Source organism: Bombyx mandarina, chromosome 08, assembly GCF_030267445.1.
Source record: "Bombyx mandarina strain Sakado chromosome 08, ASM3026744v2".
Classification (NCBI taxonomy): domain Eukaryota; kingdom Metazoa; phylum Arthropoda; class Insecta; order Lepidoptera; family Bombycidae; genus Bombyx; species Bombyx mandarina.
The window spans coordinates 8,024,680-8,051,408 of NC_143215.1; the positions used below are offsets into that span (position 1 = coordinate 8,024,680).

At 33.5% G+C, this 26,729-nt stretch overlaps 2 protein-coding genes and 2 long non-coding RNA genes across 6 annotated transcripts; 2 read left to right on the plus strand and 2 right to left on the minus strand.

Moving 5' to 3' along the window:
* The first annotated feature begins 496 nt into the window (after positions 1-496).
* rad50 (DNA repair protein rad50) lies at positions 497-16,523 on the plus strand. Its single transcript, XM_028187165.2, has 22 exons — positions 497-922; positions 1,015-1,198; positions 1,923-2,108; positions 2,242-2,455; positions 3,190-3,281; positions 3,361-3,570; positions 4,026-4,195; positions 4,626-4,774; positions 5,249-5,363; positions 5,465-5,701; positions 5,816-5,974; positions 6,205-6,318; positions 7,377-7,574; positions 9,762-9,908; positions 10,050-10,265; positions 11,165-11,325; positions 13,122-13,356; positions 14,421-14,627; positions 14,754-14,950; positions 15,205-15,309; positions 15,913-16,029; positions 16,123-16,523. The coding sequence occupies exons 1-22, from the start codon at positions 668-670 to the stop codon at positions 16,367-16,369; spliced, it is 3,915 nt and encodes a 1,304-aa protein (XP_028042966.2). The 5' UTR covers positions 497-667; the 3' UTR covers positions 16,370-16,523.
* Cog8 (conserved oligomeric Golgi complex subunit 8) lies at positions 16,508-20,142 on the minus strand. Of its 2 annotated transcripts, none has more exons than XM_089729160.1 (7): positions 19,876-20,142; positions 19,480-19,767; positions 18,976-19,141; positions 18,103-18,198; positions 17,826-18,003; positions 17,355-17,518; positions 16,508-17,286 (listed from the first exon to the last, which is right to left on the minus strand). In XM_089729160.1, exons 2-7 carry the CDS (start codon positions 19,683-19,685, stop codon positions 16,603-16,605), a joined length of 1,494 nt encoding a protein of 497 aa, XP_089585286.1. In that variant the 5' UTR covers positions 19,686-19,767; positions 19,876-20,142; the 3' UTR covers positions 16,508-16,602. The 2 variants fall into 2 exon arrangements, with proteins under 2 accessions (XP_089585286.1, XP_028042967.1); XM_028187166.2 differs by having other exon boundaries at positions 19,480-19,786.
* A 2,600-nt stretch (positions 20,143-22,742) lies between these two features.
* LOC149502533 (uncharacterized) lies at positions 22,743-26,007 on the minus strand. Its single transcript, XR_016323416.1, has 2 exons — positions 24,329-26,007; positions 22,743-23,051 (listed from the first exon to the last, which is right to left on the minus strand). It is a non-coding gene; the product is annotated as an uncharacterized LOC149502533 (long non-coding RNA).
* On the plus strand, positions 22,980-25,458 carry LOC149502534 (uncharacterized). Of its 2 annotated transcripts, XR_016323418.1 has the most exons (4): positions 22,980-23,097; positions 23,238-23,530; positions 23,861-23,992; positions 24,077-25,458. It is a non-coding gene; the product is annotated as an uncharacterized LOC149502534 (long non-coding RNA). The 2 variants fall into 2 exon arrangements; XR_016323417.1 differs by lacking the exon at positions 22,980-23,097 and having other exon boundaries at positions 23,104-23,530.
* Positions 26,008-26,729: the final 722 nt, after the last annotated feature.

Here is a 26,729-nt window from a genome sequence, read left to right on the forward strand (position 1 = left end):
AACGATTTTTAGTTTATTTAATATACAAATACTCTATTTTTGAAGGTCAAAAGTAACTGAACTTTGACAATTTTATGTCTGCGACTTAAAGCCTGACAGCGTTCTACACAAATATAATTATAGATCATTGGACAATCAGAATGCAGTACAGACAGAAAGCCCGACAAAGCTGAAATAACGAGATATACTTTTAATAATTTAACTGTGAAATATTGAAAGATTCCTACTTCACTTTCAGCACAACTGGCACAAAAAAATCGTTATTTAATTATACATCGACTTCTATGCAATACGTTAATACCTGAATATCAAAATAACGATTTCCCGATGCTTACGGGAGTAACTTCGAGATCAAATCAGAACGCTAGTTGAAACGGGTGAAGCTGAAGGTGGTATTTTGTAAATAAAAAATTATCTACACCACTTGTTTTCTGATGAAGTTTTGAATTAAGGCGATACTTTAATTTAGCTTTGGGGCTATAATTTTTTTTGGGTCTGGTAGCACTGCTCGTACCCTTTCGGATTTCGGCCGCCTTTTTACTAAAACAGAAGTGAATGGCGCGCGTCCCGGCTTTCTGATTAAGTTTGGCATGGGACTTTATTTGGTATTTTGAGTATAATTAAACTGTTTGTTAAGGTTAGACCGTAAGAAAACCTAACGTACAATATGGCGGGAGTGAAATCGCTAGCAATTAGAGGAATAAGAAGTTTTGGACCTGAAGATACCGACGAACAACGCATACTATTTGATTCTCCATTAACGCTGATATTAGGGCAAAATGGATGTGGTAAAACAACAATAATTGAGTGCTTAAGATATGCAATCACTGGTCAAATGCCGCCTGGTAGCAGGAACGAATGCTTTGTTCATGATGCAAAAGTGAATAGATCAACAGAAGTACTCGGTCAAGTGAAATTAAAGGTTAGCTAAACACTAGAACTTTGAGATATGATTCTAATTAAAAGAGCGTGCTATTTATAACAGTATAAAAATATTAACCATCATATTTGTAGATTGTCAATGCAAAAGACAAACAGTTGGAGGTGACAAGGTCCATGAAGGTGACTGCCTTAGCCAAGAAAAAGACCAAATTTCAAACACTGGATTCCTTTCTTTCTACTGTTGATGAAAGTGGCAAAACAAAAGATGTATCTTCAAGATGTGCCGATTTGGACATCCTTATGCATGAGGAACTTGGTAACCTAATTTGAATTTAATTGAATTTGTTAGTTATAGTGAGTAATAAGGTAAGTTGTTTCATTGAGTGAGTGTCATTTCTCAGCAGACTAACAGTCTCAATGCTATTATATGCAAGCTATATAGTCTTAAAAATGTAGTTAACGCAATTTAGGTTTTTGTTGTATATGTTAGAAAAGACTGATAACTTGATCTAGAAAGCATTCATGCATTTTTGTTTACATCTTTGAGTGTTAAGTATCGATAAATAGACTCCATTAATATGTATAAGGTGTAAGTGTTGGAATACTGATTATTGTGCAGTTTTAATATGTAGCATTAGGTATCAACATGTATGGACGTGTCTTAACAACTGTATGAATAAGTTTTTAATAAGTTAATAAAATTTATAAATAACCATTTAAAATTATTTTGCTGTAAATTTTGCATTGATTTTTGCATTCTTTTAGTAGTTAAAGTTTTCTATAAGGTACTTTTTTTCAAAAAGCGATTACCAATTTCTGCAAAATATGTGAAAATAAGCTCAATAAAACCAGAACTTCATGTTTCAGGGTACCTCTGTAGGACTTAGTAACTCAACTATATTTCTTCCAGTTAGCAAAGTACTTTAAATCATTACCCGGTCAGTGCAGACAGCATCTCAATTCAATAAGTTCTCTTGAAAATTATTGAAAATATTAGTAGTTTAGAAATTGCAAATAAAATTTAATTATTTATTTTCCAGGGGTTTCAAAAGCCATACTAAATTCTGTCGTATTTTGCCACCAAGAAGATTCAAGCTGGCCACTCGATGAAGGAAAAAAGGTTAAGGAAAGATTTGATGAAATTTTTGATGCTGATAAATACAGTGATTGCTTAGATCGTTTAAAAAAAATAAGAAAGGATTATGCACAGAACTTAAAGTTGCTTGGTGAGTTAATATTCAGTATACAAATTGGATTCCACATATAAGCTGTTAGATTAATGAGTTCCTAAATTTAATTCTGCTGTATTAGGAGGATATTTTGTGAATGTATTTATCAACAAAATGTTTTGATTTTTAGAACAAGAAGTGGCTCATTTAACAGAGAAGAAACAAGATTTAGACAAGAAAAAACTTAATGTAGTTAATACAGAGACAAATATCTCCCAAACTGAAATAAAAGTAACAGAACTAACACAAGAATTAAAACCAGTTAATGAAAAATTAAGTGCTATCAAAACACTCGAGAACAACTTACTGAGTTATGAAACCAAACGAGAAAAAATTAAGATGAGGTATAACGGTTGTGTTAATAATATACTTTATTTAGAAGTCATGTTAACATGTCCGTATGTATATACACTTGCAGAAGCCAAAATATAACTTAAAGTAAATAGAAGATATTGTTCATTTATTTAACCATACATAAATACTTGTTGTTTTACTAAGCATTTTTTTTGTGAACTGTGATACTTCGTCTAGTCAGTATAAAACTATCACTCACTTTCTCTAGACACCACTGGTACTGTGATCCATTTTTTTCTAATTATAAATTGTGTGCATTGTTAAAGTATAGTGAATTAAATTTTAATTAAACTACAATCTTGTGTCTCATGATAGGTTTCATTTTCATGGCGAATTTCAGACCTAGACCATTCCCTAAGGTGGGTAGCCGACTTCTTAAAAGAGTTAGGATGGTTCTTCTCAGATCATTTATCTACACACTCGTGAAATACATTCAATTTGAAGATGTCAATTAGCTGAGAAGTCCTTGTTTATCAAACACTGGACAGTGAAATTCAGATAACAGTGCCTTAAAAACTTTGGCTAACAAACAAACATCTTTATTGTTTTGGTCTGAAGTTCTCTAAGGTCTTTGTAGTAATTGAATCTAGTAAACAATAAAATTAATTAAGAGTAAATTATACTATAAGTTACATCATACTTTATTATTGACTTTGAGGAGAAAGTGTTACCTTTATAACAAAAGTCATCTACTGATCAGTAATAAAAACGATTATCTTACTAGACTAGAGCAAGCTCGAATAGAAGAGGAGAAACTAAAAAACAACATCAAGACTTTGTTTGAAGGAGCACTTGATGAATTGGAACAAAATATAAGTAAGTAGAAAATTCTGTGTCTGCTTTGAAAAATACCCTCAAAAAGGTGTACAAAAGACTCAAAATTATCTTCTTTCAGAAAACTACGCAACTACAGTTAAAGCTAAACAAAAAGAGCTTGAAGATTCATACAAAAAGAACACATCATTCAACAAGGAAGAAGAAAAAATTGCCAATGAGAAGTCTTCAAATGAGATAGAGTACAACAAATTTATATTATTGGAAAGTCAAAATCAAGAGAAGATTGATAAGAGAAATGAACAGATTGTGGAAACTGCAAAAATTGCTGGTAATTATATTAAAATCAATTGAGATTGTTGTACAGATAGCAACAACAAAGGCATCCATTGCCTAATTGATATGAAGGTGGATTCATTTTGAGTGATGCAATACTTGAATCTGAATCTCACAGTAAAACATTTTTTTTGTTGTTTATAAATGTGTTCAACAATGAAGTTGTAACTTTGTTATTGTAGTTGTTTCATGAAATTCAAGAGGTGTTAATAAAAATCTCCATAACTTGCACAGCTCTATAAGATGCTACTACATACTACCATTGTGTGCATTATTACTGTGAAGCACCAAAATAATACAATAGATATTTAGATTTTGTCTCTCACATGATCTGTGTTTCATGTGATTTAAAACTTAATACTAATATGAACTTATATGAAATATCTCTAAACATTTAAACAGTATTGTAAAGTATGGATATGTTTATTATGTTGGTTTTGTTGTCTTTAGAAATTGAAAACATCACTGAAGTTCAAACAAACGAGGAAGCAGAGAAAGCCACAAAAACTATTTTGGAAAAAGTAGAAAGTCTAAAAAGTGACCATAAAGTGCAAAAATCACAAGCTGATGAAGAAGAAAAGAAAGCGCAGGGATTCGTTGATGAATGTCGTGTAGCCTTGGTAAATAACACGTCGTATTGAATCCTCACGATCCACTATTGTTACTTTAGGCATTCCTAGCATCAGTCACCGTTCTTGTCGAACTCGTCGAATGTGACGAAGGGTCCGTTGTGAAAATTAACCCACAGACACAGCCTACTGAGTTTCTCGCCGATATTCTAACTGCTACTATACCTAACTGCTAAAACTGTTATGTATCACAAATGTTCTTTTATTTAGCAATTCATAATTTTTGCAAAACCATCATTTTATAATACTGATGTCTATGACTTCATTGTCAAAGAGAAATTAAGTAAGAGAAAAGTTTAATTTGTATTTTAATTGAGTGGTTAACATTTAAAAGACCATTTATAATGTATTATAAATGTAACACTTAACAAAGCAAAGTATCCTTCAATATGATTCATTTACATTAAAGATTATTTTCTAGTCTGGTCATACACAAAAAATCAGTAGCAAAGAAGGAGAGATAAATAAGAAGAAAAAAGAGATTACTAAAATAGAAAAAGATATAACATCAGCAAATCAATCAAAAGATAAACTAGAATTGATTGAAAAGAAGTTGCTTGCAGTTGAAGAGTAAGTCAAATTAATATTTTATTTTACATATTTCGCTCGTATTTTATCTAGATGATCTTCTAATTACATTACCTACTAACTAGGATTTTATTATGCTACCCCGCAGTGTTCTTATTGCATTACGGCCTTTTTGTCCATTCTAGAAGAAATAGTGTCCTCACTCTGCAACCTAACTAGGGGAACTTCCCTAGTTAAGTTGAAGCTAGGTTTAATTTTTGAATAAAATATATAGACTGTGTTGTAAGTCCACACTTGATACAGCTTATTTTAGCAATAATTAATCCTGAATAAAAAGTACAACAACCGCTAATTCAATATAAATCAGATTTACACTATAAAGGCTTTCACCGTTTACTAATAACATATTATAATTTATATAACTATAAGTTAATTAAAATATAATGTAAGTATTAATAAATGAACAAATATATAAATATTGCCAATAACAAAATAAAATATTTCATGCTAAAACAGAGAACACAAACAAGCTGAAAACGAATTAAACATTGAAGAATGTCAGCAAGAAATCAACGAAGATGAGAAAGCTGTGGAACAATATGAACAAGAAATGGATGAGCTTAGTCAAAAGGTAGCTGTGCATGTGTTTATTATTTATGTTTTCAAGCAAATTCCCATGGTAGATAATAATTAAATATGTTACATACCATTTAACTGTATAAAACTTCCCAGATAACCAAACTTCAAAAGCAAACTGCTAAATTGAAAGAAAAAGAAATGATCGAAGAGAATCTCAAAACTAAAGAAAAACAGTTAATTGTTCTTAAAAACAAACACAAGACGGCCCTGATGGAACTGCTTGGTAATGTACCCGAAAAAGACTTTGCTGTGACAATCAACAAATTTGAGTGTGAAGTGCGAAATGAAGTTGAAACCCTGAAGAAAAAATTGAAAGAAAAACAAATAGAGGTAGAGAGATGTTATTCATTCGGCTAAATTCATTCAGCAGCCAACAAAAGCAATTAATGAATGAAATAATTAAGAATGAAAAAAATATGATTGTGTTCATTTAAATTTTTTTAGATAACGACTTTGGAAGCGGAGCGAAAACATATTCGTGAATCTTTAAACGAACGACGCAGTGAACTGACTAAAGCCGAAGACAAAATATACAAGGCATGCGGAACCCAGCCCTATGATGTTACGTTATCTAAATATACAACCACAGTAGAAAAACTTCAGGTATTATTGCACAGATTAATTACTGTTAATTTTCTTAACTACTGAGTAAAAAAGAATAAAGATTTTTTTTTTAAATGGTTGTCATAATCAAATGACAATTACTTGAACGCTTTTTATTTATTAGTAAATTGGTATTATATTAAATAAGTTGTATCTATAATATTGAGTATACAATTGGTTTAGTTTTTATTAAAAAATACAAAAATCTTTAAAATACTTTTATATTGTAGGATGAACAAAATGTTTTACAATCTTCAATGTTCATCATAAACAAATATAAAGGGCAACTTAAAGATAACAGTTGCTGTCCATTATGCAATCGCGGCTTTGAAAACGAGTCTGAGGTAAGTAATATAACAATCTCATAGGGCAAAACACAATTTCTTGCATCTTCTCATCTACATTATTACATGACATGACTTGAATGACTTGATGACTATGAAGTCATCTTGGCCTAAAGCAGGGGCTCCCAAGCTTATTTTGTGTACTGCCCACTTTGAGAATAAATTATATTTTAGCGCCCCCATTTTTTCACCTACTTAAAAACCACTATAGCGAGAGCTCAGTTGGTGTCTCAGAGTCCTCCTAGATGAAATTACAAATCGCCTCTCAAGCTTCTACACAACGCCCCCATTTTTTTTTCTGGGTCTTTTACCGCCCCCCTTTAGGCTTGCAGCGCCCACGAGGGGGCGTTATCACCCACTTAGGGAAAGACTGGCCTAAAGGATAAGACCTCCGGTGCTTTCGTAAGTAGCGATACATCGCTGTTCGAATCTCGCAGGCGGGTATCAATTTTTTTAATGAAATACGTACTTAGCAAATGTTCACAATTGACTTCCACGATAAAGGAATAACATCTTGTAAAATAAAAATGATACCCGCAAAAATAAAATTTGCGTAATTACTGGTGGTAGGACATCTTGTGAGTCCGTACGGGTAGGTACCACCACCCTGCCTATTTCTGCCGTGAAGCAGTAATGCGTTTCAGTTTGAAGAGTGGGACAGCCGTTGTACTGTAAAAACTAAAACCTAAGAACTCATGTCTCAAGGTGGGTGGCAACATTTACGCCGTAGGTGTTTATGGGCTCTGATAACTACTTAACACCAGGTGAGCCGTGAACTCGTCCACCCATTTAAGTAATAAAAAAACCCATAAAATATTAAAATTTACAGAAAATGTTTTAAATTCTGTAAAAAATATTGAAATAAAACAGCACTTAATATAAAAACCAATAAATATAATATTGCGTTTCTTATAAAAAGATTATGTCAAACAACTTCTTCCTCAAAAAATATTTGTTAGGGAAATTACGCTTTGCCCACTGGTGGGTTGTAAAGCATACAACGTGTTAAATATATATTGACAAATTTGTGATTGTCACTATAATTTGGTTATGTCTAGGTAACCGACTTAGTAACACAACTAACAACTCAAGTTATGAATGTGCCGGGTAAACTTGAAAAAGTTACTGAAGATCTCCAAAGAGCGTCAGCTAAAAAAGATGAAATACTCAGTATGAAGTCTTTAAATGAGAAAATAACCACTCTTAAAGATACGGAAATCCCCCAGCTGGAGAAACGAATCGTTGATGTTGATACCGTGAGTATTTACAATATATGTAATTTAAAATTTCGTGAAGTGTACCAATTATCCTGCCAAATTTCGTGAAGTCCTGAATAGTAATTTAAGTATTTATCTATTTATGATTATACGATTTGGCATCTCGTATCCAATGTTATGTTACTTAACTTAATGTTTAATTACGCACTATTTAATAAGACTGGGGTTGATGTCGATGCACCACTTCCAGAACCTCTGTCCTAAATTGGTTGCCGCGATCTGGAGTTGATTGAACAACATCATCCTACTAGAGTAGTAGATAGCCGTATCATCCGCAAAAGGGGCTAACTACCCAGCCGGCCACCGGGGTATGTCGTTAATAAATGGGCTAAAAAGTACCGGGGAGAGAGCGGAACTTTGCGGGACTTCGGCCGAGATATGTCGCAGGAGAGAGCGATTTTTCTCGACTCGATATCGAAACCAACGGTTTGACCAGAAGTCTCGTATGATGAAAACGAGACTGTCTGGCACGTCCATGTTATACAGTTTGTAAATTAAACCATTGCGCTAGGCTTCTTGGAACGCCTTCACGGTATCGAAGCAGAGGGCTCCCGTGAGTACGGGTTTGCGTCTATTTAGCCCTACTAAGATGTGCTCCGTGAGGCGATGCACTTGCTGAATGCGCGAGGGTTTCGCTCGGAATCCGAACTGTTCGTCGATCAGGATGCCTTTAGAGGTGATGAAGTCCCAGAGGCGTTTGCGTAATAGTCAATCGTATAATTTGCTTAACACTGGAAGGAGGCTGATCGGCGAGTAGCTCGCGGGATCATTTTTAGGTTTTCTAGGTTTGTGAAGGGTGTTTCCACTGCATATTTCTGCCATGAAGAAATAGCATTCCAGTTTTAGGTCCTCCTTTATTACAAATATAGTCAGAGTTACACAGACTCATATATTTATTTATTTAAATACTAGCTGACCCGGCAAACGTTGCTTTGCCATATATAAGATTTCTAGGGAATTTCTAGTGTAGAAAAATAATAATAACTTATTGTAGTGTGTAAAGATGTGGTAAATGACTGAAAAATTATTGCACTGGAAATCTATATAAGTATATATATATATATAAAAATGAATTGCTGTTCGTTAGTCTCGCTAAAACTCGAGAACGGCTGGACCGATTTGACTAATTCTGGTCTTGAATTATTTGTGGAAGTCCAGAGAAGGTATAAAAGATAAATATGAAAATGCTCGGAATTTAATAAAAATAACAATTTTGTTTTTCCTTTGATGTGTCCCCCGTCGGACGGATTCCTTTTGTTTGTTTTAAGTTTATTTTATACAAAAGTAGATCTTTTATTTATCGATTGAGGCACTACGAAGTCTGCCGGGTCAGCTAGTTAATGATAATTTTACGATGACAGTAAAATTAACATGAAAGTTGCACAGAAAAATTAAAATAATAGGTATAACAGTCACTGCTACGATTGATACACAAATAAAACCAAAAAAAAAATGGCTGAAAAATGTAGTGAGTAAGACAGGAGCCTGGCTTCGTCCTCATCCCTACTACGTGATGTTTGCTGGATGAGTGATGACACCTGGCGGGGATAACTGATCGATTCATAGTTGATCAGTAGTCGACCGGCGAGGGCGGGAAATCAAATTGAATTTAAAAAAAATCATAATTAAAGGAACTTGAAGTTATAAGCTCTGAATAAGAATTTATCGTTCTACAATTATAATATTTGATTGCCATCTTCTAACCTTATTGCGGATCTGTACATAGAATTAAAAAAAAATCGGGATGGAAAAATAGGGGTTGATCGTATAAGAGTGAAAATTGAGAGTAATATGAATTTTTTTATTTTAAGTCATGGCAAAATAAAAATTCTTGCAAAAAAAATTATAACAAAAAAAAAAAGAGGGTTAATCGTAGAGGGGTGAAAATTTAGGGTTGTATGTATTTTTGTATGGTGTATCATAAAAAAATAAAAAATAAAAAAAATTGTCAAAAAAATAAAAATAAAAATTTTGGGGTATGAAAAATAGATGTTGTCCGATTCTCCACCCTGATTCTCCTCCCTCCTCTCACCTAAGATTCACGAAAATCGGTCGAGCCGTTTCGGAGGAGTACAATTACGCACACCATGACACGAGAATTTTATTTACATATTAGATTCCAAACAAGAAGAAAAATGCAGTAATCAGATTAATTTTTATTTTTAGCAAATTAAGACTCTAAATGAAACAGTGGAAGAAATAACCATGTCTCTGATTGAACCAGAGCAAAAGATGACCACTGCTAAGCAAATACACGGGGATATGCCGATGCTTGATCGCTATATACAAGAAATTAAAACGGTCACCAAAAAGGTAAGCTACGAAAAATATGTTATGTTACTGTTGTTGAAACATTTTAGAATTTAAACATATATTCTAGAAAATGTTTTGAAAATCAATATGTTCTTCCATTTTTAAATTAACTTAATTGATTGATAATTCATATCTTTGTAGTTTGAGGCAGTAAAAGAACAATGTGGCGATGTTGATTCAGAAATGACGTTGGATGTTGCGACTGCCAAGCAAGTGGATTTTAAGCAAAAAATTAGCACCCTAAGGAATCGCGTAAAAACCACACAGAAGAAACTAAATGCACACAACAAGAAACTGCAAACTTTATATGAAAAAAAAACCAAAGCTAAGGAAGAATTGTTAAATACACAGAAAAAGGTAAATACTTAGTACTTGGCAGTTAGACACCCTGCCAATATGCTGAATTTATGCTAGGTATTAGTGAAACTACTCATCCAACACAATAAATTTTGTATACTCCCGTGCTCTTACAATTTACTAAGTGCTTGTAGCTTTTTGTGAACAAACACTTTATGAGAAATAAAAAATTCAACTATTAAAGTTAAGTTTATTTAATGATTGTTGATTGGTTGAAATACAAAATCAAACTAAGCACCTGTTGTTAGCTCTCTTCAAAATTAGAAGGAGAAAGAATTGAAGTGCCAAAGCTATCTGCATTACTGCCACTTTTTATCAAGCAAGGAATATGTCTTAATTTGTTCTATAGTTGCTCTTTCAAAAATCGTCAGAGATCTAATTGGTAAGTCATTCTGTGTTCCGATGTTCGATCATATGTATGTGTATGTCAATATGTACCATATCCTTTCAACCTCAAACTAAAAATTACTTAATGTCTATGCTACGATTATGTTCACAATACAGGCAGAGTTAATTAAATTCAATATATCATTGTATCATTGTATACTAATGAAAATGAGGTTGTTAAGAGAGTGTTAACTATGAATATGATATAGAGGAAGAGGTAGACCTAAGAAGAAATGGATGGATTGTGTGAAAGACGATATGGGTAAGAGGGGAGTGAGCGAAGAAATAGTATATGATAGAAGAGTATGGAAGGAGAAAACATGTTGAGAAGACCCCAGGTGACTGGGAGAAGGGCAGGATAATGATGAATGATGATGATATCATTGTATACTATAATATCAATATAATTATAGTTTAATGTAATACCGAAAAGATGATCTTATGTTATGTTAGAGATAAAAATTAGTGTATTGTTATTCGAACCATACTATCTAACTAGTTCGCTATTCCAGGTTCAAGACATCGTAAATCTCGAGGAATCTAAAAAGCAACTGCAATCAGATTGTGAGAGACTAGAAACCGAACTAAAAGAACTGAAAGAAGCTATAACCCCACTGGAAGTCGCACTTAAAGAAAAAATCGATGCCAAGACCGAAGTAGTGAAAAGGAACAGGTACTTTTACTTTTTTTTATTGCTACAAAGCTTTTTTTTTTTTATTGCTTAGATGTGTGGACGAGCTCACAGCCCACCTGGTGTTAAGTGGTTACTGGAGCCCATAGACATCTACAACGTAAATGCGCCACACACCTTGAGATATAGTTCTAAGGTCTCAGTATAGTCACAACGGCTGCCCCACCCTTCAAACCGAAACGCATTACTGCTTCACGGCAGAAATAGGCGGGGCGGTGGTACCTACCCGTGCGGACTCACAAGAGGTCCTACCACCAGTAATTACGCAAATTATAATTAAAGCTTAGACATGATGAGAAACATTTGTGGCGCTGTTATGTTATCAGAAGAATATTTGAATAGGGCTGTCGTCAGAAAATATTCTACTACCAGCAAAGGACATGGGACATTTTCGGCCCAGCTACTAGTGTTCTCAAGGACACGAATGAAATATCTATAGAAAAAAACATTTCATTTTTACATACTTATTATAAAATTTAAGGGTATTTTAGTGATGGGATAATTAAAATCATAAATAAAAAGAAATTAGCATGACTAATCTACATTGATAATATTGAAGGAGTTGCCATAGGTAAAATATATTTATATTTTAAACAATTTACATTAAACCTTCTTAAAAAAGACATTATATTGCAAAAAACTAGCAAAATATATTAACATATTTAATTAATGGATTTTAAAACTAGTATAAAACATTATATCTAAACAAAAATCTATTTTTATCCTTTAAAATCGCGCGCATTGCGGATATTATTAAGTGTTTCGTGCGATATACCTGCTTATTATAGTTTTTGTGCATAAATTAAGTCTTGGCGTTCATTAAATTAGGTCGGTGTTATAAAGTATAGTAATATAAATAATATTTAAGCTGATGATGATGTTATAGTGTAAGTGTATTGACAGCAAATCACATGATATAGGTAACCTAAAAATCTTATCTTATTTTTTAAAAATATCTGTATCCCCATGAACAATATTGATTTTAATTTGTTTATAATAAAAAGGATTATAAAGAGGAAAGATTTGTTTGTTTGTTTGTTTCGAATAGGCTCCGAAACTACTGGACCGATTTAAAAAATTCTTTTTCCATTAGAAGCCGACATTGTCTCTGATGAACATAGGCTACTTTTATTTTTTTTTTTTTTTTTTTTTTGTTTCATGTGTGTTTTAATGTTACCGAAGCGAAGCGAGGGCGGGTCGCTAGTTTATAATAAAAAGGATATATAGTCTGTTATTTAAACTTAATTTAATTACTGCCCTTGAACTTCGTTTAGTGGCCCGTGCATTGTATGGGGAGTGGCCCATGTCCTTTCTACCCTTATTTACACCTTAATCATTTTAATTCTTACCCTTAACAGTTTTAGAGACGAATATTTTAAAGTACCAAAAACATTAATATAATGTATTAGTTATTGCGATTTGCTAAAATAAACAAAATTTTAATTTATGCACTTTAAAAAAAGTGACTACATATTTTATGCGGTCATTTAGCGTAGAGTTAAATATATAAATAATTAAGAAAAAACTGAACATACACATATTATATCCCTGAAGATGTTAATAATTTACGTTCAAGCGATTCCCATAGAGGGAAGAAAAATTATGGATTGGGTCACATATTATGCCATAGAATATATATTTTTTATCAATAACTTCATTTTAAACAAAATAAGACTTCAAATTAAAATTTGTTGAATTTTTAAACTTACGCACGCGCGTGCACACTCGCCATTTCTGCATCTAATTTTTTTTTTAAATTCGTTATTTATTTATTACAGAGATTTGATCGAGGTTGGAAGTGCCTATATTGCAAAAGTCGAAGTAGCTTTCAATAAAGTAAAGTCTCTCGATGCTGAGATCCAACAGCATAAAAAAAAGAATGTACCCCGTGAAATGGAGAAGATACAAGAAGCAAACGATAAATTAATGGAAAAACAAAAACAAATCATGACTGACAGACAAGTGCTCACAAAAAAAATTGATACTCTTAAAGATGAAATTGCAAAGCAAGAGGTGCGTGATCTTAAAATTTTTGCTTGTATCCTATTCCAATACCTTGTCAGAAGTATCTAATTCACTCTCTTAGATGTAAAATTATGAAAATCGTGCATGTCTATGTTTCTAACCAGAAGCAAATGCATAGAATTTTGTGCTTATTACTTACTTATTTTACACCCTTAGGTGTGAAATTTCCGACTCAAGGAGTTTATGCTTAAAACATAATGGTAGTAAAAGCAGCTTAGGCACTGCATTGATGAATCAGTAATCATAATAATATGTATACGGACTTTAATTTATTTGAATGAACACATAGCCCATTTGGTTACCATACTTAAAGTGGTTACCGAAGTCCATAGATAAAAACAACGTGACACGCCTTGTGACATATGATCAAAGTGTCAAATGTATTGTACATTAATTAAAATTAAAAGTTTGAACATTATTATGGTTCTATTGTCCAAAACTATTTATTATTCTTATAAATAATCATAGATTTCGCCAAGACTACACTGTAGACAAATAATATTAAAGACAAACAATAATAATCTATTCTCAATATGACCACAGACTTTAATAAACAAAAGAGTATAGATACAGAGTAAGAGTGTAATACTTTTTTATTGATTTAATCATTTTTTTGTGCATAATTTTAAAAAGATATCAGCATTCTGCAGTCCTTCTCTATATTCTCTATAAGTTGGGGAAAACATGTCTCGTCGGATCTTCCGTACCGCTCTCGGTGCTTTTAGGCTCTTCAAGCACCTGTTACCATCCTCGTATAATTCGTCGATTACGACGAAGAGTTCGACGAGATAACCAGTCCATAGACACAACCCACTGAGTTTCTCGCCGGATCTTCTCAGTGGGTCGTGATTCTGATACAGAGGTAGATTCTGCGAAGCACTGCTTTTCCTAGGATCAGTCTTAGCACAATCTCTCAGGTTGGGCCCCATGTGCTCACCTACCAGTCACAGCATAGCAGGCATAGCCTCATAGGCTAAAAACAAATAGGAAAGGAAAAAAGTTGATATTATATATTATAGGTAATAAAGTTGATAATATAATATAAATTACAGGTTTATAAACGTGATCTAGATGACAACTTGTGTTTGCGTAAAGCACAAACGGACATCACAAATTGGCAAAAACAAGATGATGAATTGAATGAAAAATTGAATGGTATTAACAGAGAAGAATTAAATGAAAAAGAATCATTAATCATTAAGCAAACGAAGTTGTTCCAACAGAAGGCAGAGTGCACTGGAGCATTGAGTGAACTTAAGGTACAATTTTGAACAGTGCATTTTTGCTAATTAGTGTCAAGTTCAATTCAATCGCACATCAATTGTATTTGTAATTTTAATTCAATTGTACAAGCATTCATTTGTACTTTGTATTATGCATTTTAGAAAAGTTTAAAAGGCTTCAGGAATGAACTGGAAAAATCTTTATCGAAGGATATAGAAAAAAAATTTCGAGAAAAAATGTATGAACTGCATGTAACTAAAGCTATTGACAAAGATATAAGGGAATATGCTGTTGCTTTAGATAAATGTCTTATGGAGTTTCATAGAGAGAAAATGGAAAATATCAACATGATTATCAGGTATGAATAGTTTGAGTATGAATCTAAATCATTGCAGCACATAGGTTCACGAAAACTTCAATGCTGAAGTAATATCATACAAATATTTGATAAAAATATGTGATCACTATTAAGGGATATTCTGAACCTATAGGGCACTGCCATCCTGCCTGTTCCAAACCAATAACAAACCATTTCTGTGGAAGGTGCGAGCACACCTCAGCTATCAATACCTATATCAAATGCATAATTATTATGTGTGATCTATTCTTCAGGGAACTTTGGCGAAAGATATACAGAGGTAATGATATTGATTACATTGAAATCAAGACTGAAGGCAACTTAACTGTAGAATCAGAACGACGCAAATATGACTACAGGTATGTCCAACTGCACTGTGCATTAAAATATAAAGCATATAAGCATCTTTGACCTAATAGATAAGACACCCTGTGTACTCATATGAACTACCTCTAATCTATCGAAAAAAACGCAACACTTAAAAAAGTTGTATTAACAGAAAGAATAGGTCAGACAGCTCAATGTTGTAGGTACTCATTTTTTTAATTACTTAGATGGGTGAATGAGCTCACAGCCCACCTGGTGTTAAGCGCTTAGTTACTGGAGCCCATAGACTTCTACAACTTAAATGCTGCTACCCACCTTGAGATATGAGTTCTAAGGTCTCAATATAGTTACAACAGCTGCCCCACCTTCAAACGGAAACGCATTACTGCTTCACGGCAGGAATAGGCGGGGTGGCGGTACCTACCCGTGCGGACTCACAAGAGGTCCTACCACCAGTGTATTATTGCCGTATGGCCTGCTTTACGGCAGCTTTGTGTGAATGGTAAGACAGCTGTTAGGCAACAGCTTCGACTTTTCAACCTTGTCAAATTGACAAATCTGAAGGTTTGTCAATTTGACAAGATTTACCTAGATTATATAAAAAACCCTAATTAATCAAACAATTATTATTACAGAGTAGTACAATCTAAAAACGGTGTGGAAATCGACATGCGTGGAAGATGTAGTGCTGGTCAAAAAGTACTCGCTTGCCTAATAATAAGGCTAGCACTTGCAGAGACGTTCAGTTCCAGGTAATTCATTTTTGCTATAAAACATTTTTAATTTCTCGTTTAAACATTTATTTTATATAGGAACTGGAGTTGATACTTATTGTATAATTTTAGGTTTGGAATACTTGCTTTGGATGAACCAACAACAAATTTGGATCAAGAAAACATTCACAGTTTGTGTGCAGCCCTTGGTGAAATAGTCCAAGAGCGAATGATGCAAAAAAACTTTATGTTTATTATTATCACCCATGACAAAGAATTTATAGAGTCACTTGGGAACATTGATAAAGTTACACACTATTATGAGGTGTCTCGAAATGACAATGGCAAATCTAGGGTCAAGAGGATTAGATTTATGTAGGTCTATTTTTTTGTTTGAACCATTCCTTAAATACATACAAATTTTATTTTAACAATAAGTAAAAGGCGGTGCCTTAGGAAGAACTTTAAAATATCATTGTCATTAAAATTATATTATAGGTTATGTAATGATTAAAACTTTTTTCTAAAAGTAATATTGTTTATTTTTATAACAATTAATATACATATTATTCATATTTTATTTTATTAAATATTATCATATAGTTTAGATATTTAATTTGAACCAGTAATGACATTTAAAGGTTCACACATTGCATGGAGGTCTATGTACAAAATTTTACTGTCTTGAAGAACAGTCAAAGTAACACCTAGCAACTCTGCTATTTGTGTTGAAGGGAACGATTGAGATAAACATTTAGTGATGTAAGGTATTAAATCATCTCTAAAGGAAAGACACAATGATACGTAATTTTGTCTCTCCACATCAGTAAATCCTTGTTGTTCTCTGTAATAGAAATTTAACAATACTTGGACTGTACTGTTTAATGATTCTTTATATGAGTTATACACTTCTTTAGCTATGTTTAATGGAGCTGTAACTCTTAAAGAATTCAAGACTGTAAGCATTCCATTGCAGTACTCTGCTAGTGGATAGTAATCAAGGAGGTTTTCGGGAGGACCCTTTGCCGTTTCCGTAATTGGTCTTGGATAGTTTTTGATACTAGGAACTTTGTATGCACGCATTTGTTGCTCAAAGTGATCACTGACTTTATCAAGACTTGAATGGAATTGCTTTAGTATGCAGTCGCGAAACAGCGGCGTTAAGACACATCGCATGTCAGCGCCGACTCTTCCGAACGAAAGACAAAGGTACATACATTGGTTCAAAAGTGATTCGAAATTAGCTTCATCTTCTTTACCCAAATTTTGGTTTAAAATATGTGCGAAAATCTCCACCTAAACAAAAGAAAAGCTATAAAATTTAACATACATAAAATTATATAAATATGTTTCATTGTAAATACCTTTAATTTTAACCAGTTTGATAGAGCACTGTTTCCACTCAATTCATCATCTCTTGCTTTGGATTCTTGAGCATCAGATAAGAAAATTGATTTATGCTGGGTTAATACATTGAAGAGATGTATTCTATGCAATTCCACAATTCTTCTTAGAACTTTATCAGATGCTGTAATATTTATTATTAATACAATTTTGAGATTACAAAAAGTATAATGGTACAGATAGATAACTTCTTAGTAAAGTTAAAGAGTATACATACTTTAAATTTTCTAATTCTTCTAAAATATTAAACCTTAAACAGTGAATGTTTCAGTGATTGGAAAAGCAAATACATTACAATTGTAAATGCCAACGTTCATTCTTTTTACTTATTAAACCAAAATATACCTACCTACCTATAGGAACAAAAGTATGCTCTTTACTGTTATGCTAAAATTTCTAAATTATTAATAAGATCAGTTGTATTTACTTACATTCAGAATTTCTAGCATCAACTAAAGCTTTTTCAAACCAAGCATTTCTCGCTTTTAAGAAATGTAAGTGTAATCCATCAGAACTTGTATTTTTGTTCCCTATTATAGACTGCATACTGTTTTCTTCTTCATCTGTTGATTTGTAAACTGTGTTTGCTCTGCGCAGGTAACCTAATATCTTAAATCAAGTACAGTTTATTTTTTTTCAGAACTATATTTGTAGTAAAGTTTATGCAAATTAATGTAGTATAATATAAATAATAAATATTTGAATTACTTGTAGGCACTGAGGAAGCGGTAAATCATAACGAAGCTGATTGAAGAGATGATACAGTGTTTCAAACCATAATGTCATTATCTCATTTGTTGTATTCTGAAAATGTTAATACTTGGTTAATATGAAACTTCTTCTATTATTATTTTTCCCTTCATCGTTAAAGTGTTAGTCACTAACACTTACACCACCATTATAATACTACCAATAACACCATAAAAACGTAATTTGAATGTAACCACACACACATTGGTACATTAGGTACCTCAAGAATGTCAAAGAAGTGAGACATTTCTAGAGAAGTGAGAACACACAAGTAGATACCACCCATAAACCACCTACAGATATATGTGTTATGTGGTAGTTCTCTGTACATGTTTTTTTCTCACATGGGTGGATGAGCTCACAGCTCAGCTGCTTTTGAGTGGTCACCAGAATCCATAAACATTTACAATGTAAATACCGCCTATATTCTCATTTGAAGGTCATCTGTGAGCTTCAATACTCACTTAACATAAAGTATAAACTAATGTGTGCTGTGAGATCTCCGGGTGTATTGTCAAAAGAGAATCAATGAAGAAGTTTAATGTAGAATTCAATTCCCATGAGTTTATATAAAAGAAACCAAAGTAGAAAATATTACTTTTTAGCCAGTAGTAAACATATCAACTTTGGTTTCATCCGTTTAATTTCAGATACCTTATAGAACGTTAATAAGGTTTTTTCACAATGGAAAACACATACTTGTCTTATTGTTCTTTGTAAACTTCAACTACACTGATAAGACTACAGACCAGACTAAAGAAAAATATGATAAATGTTTATAACATATCCTTTTGTAAGCTATAGTAATATCTTAGGGCTATTTTAATTTACCTGAACAATTGGTATCACAGAGTACCTCTTACTTAAATTTCGAACAAAAGTGAATATATCTAATGCACTTTCATAATCTTCAGCATTTAAAGCCTCTCGCATCAAGGACGGCAGTTCAAGAAGTTCTAACAACTTATCACTTTGATTTCTGATAGTGCTATATCGACTGTGAAAAAAGAAAGTTATTGCTAATTTTTTTTAATATACACTGTATCTATACTGTTTTAATTTTATTGCTACTGATGGCTGCAATCTTGCAACCAATATGATGAAAAATGATTTTTGTTGCTTCTAAATATCAGTAGAGCCAAAGTTATTGCTTTTCCACACTATTTTTCAACTAAGTTTCAAGAAAAACAGGTCAATGCATATTAATAATCCCAGATTCGTTTGAACATCTGGCTGTACCAGGTAATTATTTTTATTTAATATTATTTTCAATCTTGTTTATTCTCATACAGTTATAAAATCTTATTTTGTGTTAAAAGGTTTTCATTGAACTACCTTTTCTCTTTCACAATGGTACCAGCCATCTGCGAAAACCTTTCGCTCTCTTCAATAAAACCAGGAGTAGCATCAAGAAAATTCTGTAAGGATTGCTTTGATCTATTAAGATCCTTAATTATAGTACGGGATATTTCTGCAGTTTCAACAAAAGTCTTGTAATTTGTGAATGCTAATTCCTGGGTCTGCTCTGTTAAGTGCTTCATCTCCTCGGTAAGCCTTTCTGGTTCTTTCCGAATATAGTCCCAATTCTGAGAACCCAACTTTTTGATGTAATCACTGACTTCGCTAAAAAATATGACATTTTCTGAAAAAATTATGAATGGCAACTTTATAATTTGGATTAATAAATAAATATATTTATTTCCGTTAAGATAGAAATGTTATGATACCTACCTGTAGGTGAACTTGGGAAAATTAATTGACAGAGTTCCTTTAGTTCCTGAGACATTTCAGTTGATGATGAAGTTAACTGAAACTGATGTGAGTGCGCTCGCCTGTTATAGGATAGGTACTACACTTTACGCAGTTCCGTACAAAATAATTAATTTCAAAGACTAAACGCACATACTAATATCAAATATGTACATAATTAGCACACTATTTACTAAAAGTAGGTACGGTAAATAAGGTATGTAATTTTTTTATATAGGATTTTGTCTTTCTCGATTAAATTATGCGTATAATCTATGGATTTGTGATTTTTATTAAGGAATTTTATGACCTGGTAACTGAGACCTTTAAGTCATGTCTTATTTTAATTTATATTCATATTTTTATGAAAAATGATATTATTGAGTGAAATTAAATAAAGATGATTAATTTAAGACATTAATCAACTGGGATGAAATTAAATGAAATGAGATGATGTGGGATGAAATATAATCTCAGTAAAATGGTGGTCATTTACTAAGATTTTTTCAGTGGACTTTTTTGAGGATCCCGAGCAGTTACGTCCAGCGGCTTTGTTTCATTTTCCCACATTTGTGCACTTTCACAGATTCTTCTTCTATATCGTTCCCTCACTACTGAGGATCGCGACCACATGCGACGTACTTCCAATGTGCTTGATCATGGGTGGCAGGGACTGCATGGTACAGACTACCACCGAGTGCTTCTCTTGCTAGATCTGACCATCTGGCTGGTGTTCTGCCCACGGCGCGCTTGCCTTCTATTAGACCCGTTATTATGAGCTTCTCTAATTCATGTCTGGGAGACCGCATGATGTGTCCGATGAAGCTCATAACACGTTCCCGGCAGATGGAAGAGAGCCTTTTTCGGATGTCTAGCTACCTTAGAACGGATTCGTTTGTTCTTATGGCAGTCCACGGTATTCGCAGCATCCTCCAACACACCCACATTTCAAAGGCATCGATCTTGTTGATATCCCGGCTTTTTATGCACCATGTCTCCGCCCCGTAGAGGAATATGGGAAAGATCAGTGCCCGCACCAAGCGCACTTTGGTTTTATATCGGATGCTACGATTTTTTCATATCTTCTCGAGATTGGCCATCGCACTTTTAGCCATACCGGATCTTCGGCGTATCTCCCCCGTGCAGCCACCCTCGGATGTTATTTGCGACCCAAGATATATGAATTCCGCTACTTTCTCATAGCCACTGAGTGCATCAGAACGTGGAAGAAGTTGCGCTCTATCTACTATCATTATTTTGGTCTTGGAGTGGTTGATTTTAAGACCGAGTTTAGCACTTTCTTCTTCCACACGGTTCAGCAGAATTGCCATTTCCTCCTCATCTGATGCAAGCATGGTAGTGTCGTCAGCGTATCTCAGGTTCGTGAGTGTTTCACCGCCCACGGAAATACCGCTGTTCCAGCCTTCAAGTGCTCTTCTCATTTTATATTCACCGTAGATATTAAATAATTTGGGTGACAGAATGCAGCCCTGACGCACTCCACGTTCTGTATGAAAGGGCTTAGATATTCGATTATCCAGTTTCACGAAGCAAGAGCCATCAAGGTACAAATTCCGTATCAGTAGTGTGAGATGAGAATGAACGCCCATATCAATTAACACATCAAACATGCTACTCCACTGAACACAGTCAAACGCCTTCGCATAATCTATAAAGCATAGCACCCGAGGCTTGTTAAACTCGCGAAATTTCTCAATGAGCACTCAGACGTTCAAAATTTGCTCGCGAGTTCCTTTTCCAGCTACAAAACCAGCCTGTTCTCTCGGTATCTGGTGGTCTATGAAAGCTGATAGTCTGCTGTTTATTATGCGAAGGAGTATTTTACTCGCGTGGGATATGAGCGACAGAGTTTGGTAGTTCTCACACTTCGCTGTGGAGCCCTTCTTATGAAGTGGTACTATTGCAGATTTTGTCCAATCACTGGGCCATTGGCCTGTTTTCCAGATCTTGGTACATATACTTTCACAGATATTAAACAGTTAATAAACCACAATTATTACACATTTAAACCCGACGAAACACTAAATAGACAAAATAAAATAAATCACACAACTTCATTCCTCGCGTTCCCGCCAAAAAGTCCTGGATTTTGTGAATTAACCATTAAGTCACAGATTAGTACAACAGTTACTTTTTTTTTAAGTGATTTGATGACCCGTCAACTGAGACCTTTAGATCAAGTCTTATTTTAATTCATAATCTTATTTTTTTGAAAAATTATGTTATGGAGTGAAATGAAATGAAGATGATTAATTTGAGAATTAATCAACTGAGATGAAATGAAATGAAATGAAATGAGATGATATGGGATGAAATATAATCTCAGTAAAATCGTGGTCTTTTACTGAAACTTTCTCAGTGTACTTTTTGGAGGTTCCCGAGAAGTTACGTCCAGGGGCTTTGTTTCATTTTCCCACATCGAGCACATTCACAGATGCTAAACAGTCAATAAATCACCGTTATTATATTTTTTGACCGGAAGAAACACTAAATGAAGAAATTAAAACAATTCACACAATTTTGCACTAGCGTTGCAGCCGAAAGTTTGTTTTTTGACGAATTTTATGGCCTGTTAATTAAATTGTTAAATCGTCATTACAAATAAGTGTAATAGACTACAAAGTACACACTACACATACTATGGAGGGTAGAACTAAGGAGTACATCTCAATAGGTACCGTTTAATAAAAAATGTCCGCTAAAACAGATCCAATTAAGGTGGCACCATAGTAGCAAGCGGAAAGATTTAAAAAACAGAGCCTTAAACTACCACACTTCGACTATGTTCCGATTTGCGTATAATGAAGCTGATCCTTTATAGTTAGCTATACCGCAGCTGTATCACGTATTTCGCAGACAATTAGCAGAAGACAAATATTGTGCAAATATTGCTGTCAACTGTCCATTTCGTATTACGGACTTACAACAAAAAAGCAGATCGCGAACCATCACTAGTGCTGCCTCTGCAGAGCGATTTGTGAAACTTTAGTGCATTCTTTTCCATACAACTAACAACAACTGGCTTAAAGTCGGTATTACGGATGCTTTTGTCTGCCACACAACAGCAGATATTTAGCAATTTCGTTTGTCAAATTTGCGACACCTTTTGTATCTGGTGCTGAATTGTTGCTAACTATCTGCAAGTGTAAAATTTGTGAAATTAAATTAATTAACTTGGTTTAGGTAAGTGTAATTGGTTTAGATCTTTATTTGTGTTTGTGTTTTCCATAGTATTAACATTAAATACCACGCTGGGCAATTTAAGTACATTACTAATGTTGAGGTTATAAAGTTTATTTTTTACAAATTAATATTTCTTCTAGGTATGTACTATGGACAGAGCTCAAATAATAAATGGGGCTTTGGAGTCTAAGGAAATTAGGTCGGATACATACGAATCAGTGCGTTTGCGACGCTATCTTCGTGATCAAGCCTGACGCCTTAATCTATTCATACCAGAAACCTGTGGGAATGAGCTTTTTGCATTTTGAGTTAAACTTCAAGTAAATCCAATGCCATTAGGGAAGTGGCTATGGCATTAAACAATCTTCCAGTTTTATTGAAACATTTAAAGTTTCTGCAAACAGTACAATGGGTCACAAGTTATTATAAATGGGTAAGTTAAATAATTATCTTATAGTATAGAGCACAAGAGTTCTACTGATTTTACAATTTCCACGAGTCAATCATATAGATCAGTTATATTCTTGAAGCTTTATAACTATAGCTATATTTTGCTATATATAGCTATATTTTAAACAGAGTTCTAAGAAATGTCAAGTCCTGGTGAAACTGGAAAGGCCTTCAGGCCACCATTAATCTTTCCTACATAATTTTTTTTTAATTCAAATTTTGTCTTATTTTTATAGTACATAGATATTTGAACAATAATAATTTTGTGATTGAAAACATAATATAATAGTAAATAAATTTCTTTTCATTATAGGTTTTACAATAAATTTGGCTTTTCTGGGGTTTCGGGGTGTATAGATGGCACTCATTTGCACTTATCAGATCTTCTGTATATGAAGAAAGGTTTTAGAACCGCAAGCATTATCATTTCAAGAATGTGCAAATAGTAAGTATTTTGCTGAAGCCTATCATTCACAATAACAAACATTTGATAGTACTTATCTAAATTACAACATTTTTCATTTTTCAGATCTGTGATAGTGAACTTAACATTTTAAGTATTGATGCAACATTTCATGATACATTTGTCTGACTTAACACAACTGAATATGCCTATGCAGGACCTGCACCATAATAGTGAAAAAGTTTGGTTTTTAGGCAAGTAAAACATCATGAGCTCTGTCTCAGTAACCTGACTACAAATTAATACTCAATCTAAAAGTATATTTAAAACTGGGAAGGCCGTTAATATATAGTACTATAGTAATGTTTATTGTCATACCAGGAACACTGTTGACCATTGTGAGTATTGAAAGCCAGTTGGAGATGCTTGTTGGTACATAGAGTACTGCATTATGATCATCCATGGCCAATACCATAATTGTTAGCTTGTATTGCATAACATGGCAAACACACATGGGTGTCCAGTGCCCCAACTCTCTGACGAAGATGCTGAAATTGATGTTTCTTATCAAATTCATAACATTGTATTTTTTGGGAGAGAAGAGGAAACACAGCACTTAGCACCATGTCAACATTCAAGGGTGGTTCAATTGGATTGTGGAGAACAGACATTAAATTTAGTCCAACCTCTGTATTCTAGTAATTTTATGTAGATATTTTTAAAACTGCTGTTCTTAATTATGTGAACTGAGAGGGCAAGAATAGCCTAATTATTTCTGCCTATAATTTTTTAATTGTGCTTAGTGGAAATATACATGTTTCCTTAACATTTTTGTGTTTATAGTAAAGGATGGATTCATAACTATTTGAAAGCAAAATTGTGAGGTTGTTTTATTAAGACAATGTTTTAATCTGTCATGCTCAATTTGTTCTGTATCATTTTATCTTTATATTAACCCCGTTTGTATGTTGTGTTGTTATATATATATTATTGTATATACTGCTGTTTTAAATAATAGAATAGAATGAATAACAAATCGACTAGTAATTCATAATTCTTCTAGATTTTGTTGGATACTTACATGAATATTACTTACAAAATGAAAAACATAATTCATCATTTAGACAAAATGTGGATCAACCACCACTGATTTTAGTTCATTGTGATAATAATAATAATATAAATATAAATATTTACTAACAATCACGCCACGTTAACTGGTCCTGTGATAAGTTCGTAAAGAACTTGTGTTACAGGTACCAGATAACGGAAATAAATGTAGGATTTTTATTATACACATACATATATTTAATATACATCCATAACCCTGGAAAATACATTTATATTTATCATACAAATATCTTCCCTTGGCGGGATTCGAACCCGCGACCCCCTTGTGTAGCGACCATGTCACTTACCACTACACCAGACGGCCGTTAGATAAGTTTGATAATAATTTTTTTTGTGTAATTTTGTTTTATTTGAATAATAATTCTTAAATTAGGAAATCGTAGTTTGTTTGTAATACATGTCCAACTTCTTGCCGCATGAAATTGAAGCCACAATTGAAATATAATATCGACTGCCGATAACTTCAAAGAAACATAACTGAACTTGGGGCCGAGGTAAGTAGGATGATAGCAAGGTGATAGCTCTATAACCCTATAGACTAGAAGCAGAACATGCCAAATACTGTGAATACAAAATATACAATGAAGCTAAATACTGGTATTCTACTGGTGGTAGGACCACTTGTGAGTCCGCACGAGTAGGGACCACCACTCCGCCTATTTCTACCGTGAAGCAGTAATGCGTTTCGTTTTGAAGGGTAGAGCAGCCGTTGTAACTATACTGAGACCTTAGAACTTATATCTCAAGGTGGGTGGCGCATTTACGTTGTAGATGGCTATGGGTTCCAGTAACCACTTAACATCAGGTGGGCTGTAAGCTCGTCCACCCATCTTAGCAATAAAAAAATAAATAGTTATTTTGAAATGCTAAGTTGAGAGTAGTTTTATTAGCGTAAAATATACTCATTAGTGTCGTAAATTTTACTGTAGTACCAGCCTAAAGTAAAACATATATTTGGATTTGCTTGACTGTTGTAACAAGCGCTATTTCGTTTTATGGTAATATAAACTATTACGGACTCAGCTAAAATTAAAACAAAATTGAACTTATTATTTTAAACAAGGTTTTTGCCGATGTTGGTCAATTCCTTGAATTTTTTTATATATCTCAGCTGGAAGATGCGCGGCCTCTGCCTGCGTACGAGCAGCCTCTGCTTAAATGAAAGCTGCATGAGCCAGTGGTTCGCCTTAGTTTCCATTTTCTCCTCTTTCTACAACTACAGCTCACGATGTGTCTACTCTTGTTTGTTGTCCGCTATAGTCTAGATAATATAATGATTGATTAACATTCTTACTGCAGTGAGTGAGTGCAAAGAGTACCTGGTTATTGAATACAAATAACTTACTAAATATCGGCCTGATATTTGCAATGAAGCTACTCTTAAGATGGCTTCGTCGACGAAAAACTGGGCTAATTATAAAAATAAATATTTATTTATTGTCTTAAAATATTAGATTCATTTGTTTAAAAATAATATAGAACATTAAGTTAATGTCTGACATGCAGTTTCCTATTCACGTCATATTGCCCATGACCTGGGTGAACATTATTTTGAATAGTCTGCACAGCTTTTATTTCCCTTCAAGCTGTGAAAGAGTGCACTATATTTCTGGTATTCAAATCAAAGCCTACTCTTGCCAAGTCAAAC

Bases quoted from the DNA above. Each gene is read 5' to 3' on its own strand.
- Cog8 (XM_028187166.2), bottom strand. From the start codon at position 19,930: ATGTCTCAGGAACTAAAGGAACTCTGTCAATTAATTTTCCCAAGTTCA. The intron at 19,787-19,875 runs GTAGGTATCATA...TAATTTTTTCAG, and splicing joins TTTCCCAAGTTCACCTACAG to AAAATGTCATATTTTTTAGC. The intron at 17,287-17,354 runs GTATTTACAATG...TCTTTTGTTTAG, and splicing joins CAAACTGGTTAAAATTAAAG to GTGGAGATTTTCGCACATAT.
- rad50 (XM_028187165.2), top strand. From the start codon at position 668: ATGGCGGGAGTGAAATCGCTAGCAATTAGAGGAATAAGAAGTTTTGGA. The intron at 11,326-13,121 runs GTACTTTTACTT...TATTTATTACAG, and splicing joins GAAGTAGTGAAAAGGAACAG to AGATTTGATCGAGGTTGGAA. The intron at 14,951-15,204 runs GTATGAATAGTT...TCTATTCTTCAG, and splicing joins AATATCAACATGATTATCAG to GGAACTTTGGCGAAAGATAT.